Source organism: Echinops telfairi, unplaced genomic scaffold (assembly GCF_000313985.2).
Source record: "Echinops telfairi isolate 266 unplaced genomic scaffold, ASM31398v2 ScPeMD7_29;HRSCAF=101, whole genome shotgun sequence".
Classification (NCBI taxonomy): domain Eukaryota; kingdom Metazoa; phylum Chordata; class Mammalia; order Afrosoricida; family Tenrecidae; genus Echinops; species Echinops telfairi.
Genome location: NW_022103926.1, coordinates 4,272,218 through 4,274,611, shown reverse-complemented (window position 1 = coordinate 4,274,611; position 2,394 = coordinate 4,272,218). Strand labels below are relative to the sequence as shown.

The following is a 2,394-nucleotide window of genomic DNA, read 5'->3' as shown; positions in this document are numbered from 1 at the left end:
GCCATGGTGGAGGTGAGCACCCCAAAACGTTTGTGTGTCTCTTAATGTCTTCCCTTAATGATACGACCATCCCTTAGGACCCATCCAGATGTGGGGCTACAGCCCTGGAGATACAGTGAATTCTATGTTGGGCTGCTAACCACAAAGTCAGAAGTTCAAAACTACCAGCACTCCGTGGGAGAAGGAGGAGGCTCTTTACTCCCATATAGAATCTCAGACATCCAGAGGGGCAGTTCTTTTCAGAGTCAGAATTGAGTTTCATTTTGGAGTTTGAGAATATGTGGCCATGGGTAGAAATTCTGACCTCTGACCAGACTTTCAGCGTCAGTATATTTGCCTTTGAAAAGGCCTGGGGCTCCATCTAGAACTTCCGAGAGAGAGAACATCGAAGCTCTTCAGGGAGTGAGGATGGGAAAGACTGACTTAAAAAAATACTTACGCACATGGCTTGTCTTTGAATTCATCAGGGCAGGAAAAGTCATGATTTTGACTTTTAGTTTCACAGTGTTTATTGTGAAGTAGATGAAGGTTTACAGAGCAGGTATCAGTTGTGTGGGGAGAAAGCCGTATAAACCTGCTGCTTAGATTTCCCTCAGGGGGTCATTCCACTTTCTCCCTCCTAGCCCTCTGAACTTTGTCTCTGGATAAATGCTGCCCTTGTGGTCTTAAATGGTTATTTTATCACAGGGGTGGGTTCCATTCCAAACCTGAAGGGTGACTCAGGGCCTTAGTCTTGGGGTCCCATCTATCTCTTTCCATCCAGTAAGCCTGGTGTCTTTTATAATTTTGATTTGTGTTTCACATTACCCTGCCTGCCTGCCTGGCCCACTCAGGTGCTGCCCCCCCCCCACCAACCCCCACAACTTTATCCAATTAGTTGAACCCAGGCACCATCTAGTTCTCTTGGTCTCAAGGTTGTGGAGACTAATGTTCAGGTGGTCCATTAGTCCAATGGGCTAATTGTTTCCATTTATCTTTGATCTCCATCACTCTTCTTTCTTCCAATCAGGGAGAGATGAATAGTTTTGTTAGGTAGCCAAGAGAGGGACAGGGGGTTGTCCCTCCCATGCCTGCACAGCCCACCCCCCACTTACAGGAGGTTGGAGTGGGGGTGGGGGTGGGGATCAGACAAGCATTAACCACCCATGAAAGACTTTAATTGGGCATGCTCCAACTCAGGCCTCCTTCCCCAGCCAGGAGGGCGTTACACCTGGGTGCCCCAAACTAGGCCCAGGCTCATGACCCCACCTAGGTGGGCTTAATTCAGGCAATAAGGTCAACTAATACCTTCTACCATGCCTCCTCAGCTGGAGTTTTAGAATACCCTGGTAGCAGGAGGACAGGTCTCTTATACAACCCCTGCCCCACTCCTGGTCGGTGGCAGGTCAGAGAGGATTCTCTCCTCTCTTCTATGCTGCTCCTGTGCCCACTCAGCTGTGCTGCTCACTCTCTGGCCTCAGGTGACCACGTGTGGACACCCAGTCCCCCAAAGTTGCCCATGTTCTGTTGTGAGCCCCAGTGTGGCTGCTGTGTGGTCTGGCATGCTTCCCTGAAACAGCATGTATTCTTTTGAGACTGTGAAACCTGAAACTTCTCCCGTCCTTTATAAAAACCCACTTGGATTACAAACCAGGCTTCAGTGGGAATTCTTTCTCTTGCGAATCCAAGAATTGCGGTGTTATCCACCTGAGAAATCTAGCTCGTCTTTCTTGGGGGCCATGGAATTCTCTCTCTTTCTAAGCCAAAGATGGCTCACTGTATATTCAATGTAATGACAAAACTAACAAATCCCCACATATTAGTCCCATACGACCTGTAGGCATGTTCGCACCCAGTCCTTTGGTGGGAATTACCAGGATTCTGAGTAGAAGAGCCACACTAAATCCATTTTACTCCCCTGCAGTCCAACGGGGGCTTTTCGAGCCATTTCCCCTCCGTCAACAATGAGCTCTCACCCCTTCACAATCCCATCTTCTGCAATTACAATAGGTAGCATGATAAATGGAGAAAAAGTTGAAGCTGTCAAGGATTTTGTCTTCCTTGGCTCTACAATCAACACTCATGGAAGCAGCAGTCAAGAGCCTAAAAGACGTGTTGTCTGAGGCAAATCTGCAGCACAAGACCTCTTTAGAGTTTTAAAAATCAAGGATGGTACTTTGAGGACTTTGACCCAAGTCATGGTATTTTAAATTGCCCCATATGCATATAAAGGTTGCACATTAAATAAGGAAGAGGGATTTGATCTATGCATTTGAATTGTGCTGCTGTAGAAGAATATTGAAAGTACCATGGTGTCTTAGTTTGGGTACTTTAGAGAAACAAATCCACAGAAACTCATGTAAAAGAGAGAGTTTTATAAAAAGGTTAAGTGCACATCAAGAAAACATTCCAACC

The 2,394-nt window shown here is 46.6% G+C and overlaps 1 protein-coding gene across 1 annotated transcript in view; it reads right to left on the bottom strand.

The window, feature by feature from the left end:
- The window catches only part of LOC101658426 (45 kDa calcium-binding protein-like), a 7,135-nt gene extending 6,690 nt beyond the window's left edge, over positions 1 to 445 (bottom strand). The window contains 1 exon segment of the mRNA XM_045289545.1: positions 440 to 445. Coding sequence (XP_045145480.1) covers positions 440 to 445 — 6 coding nt within the window.
- Between the last annotated feature and the right edge of the window lie 1,949 nt (positions 446 to 2,394).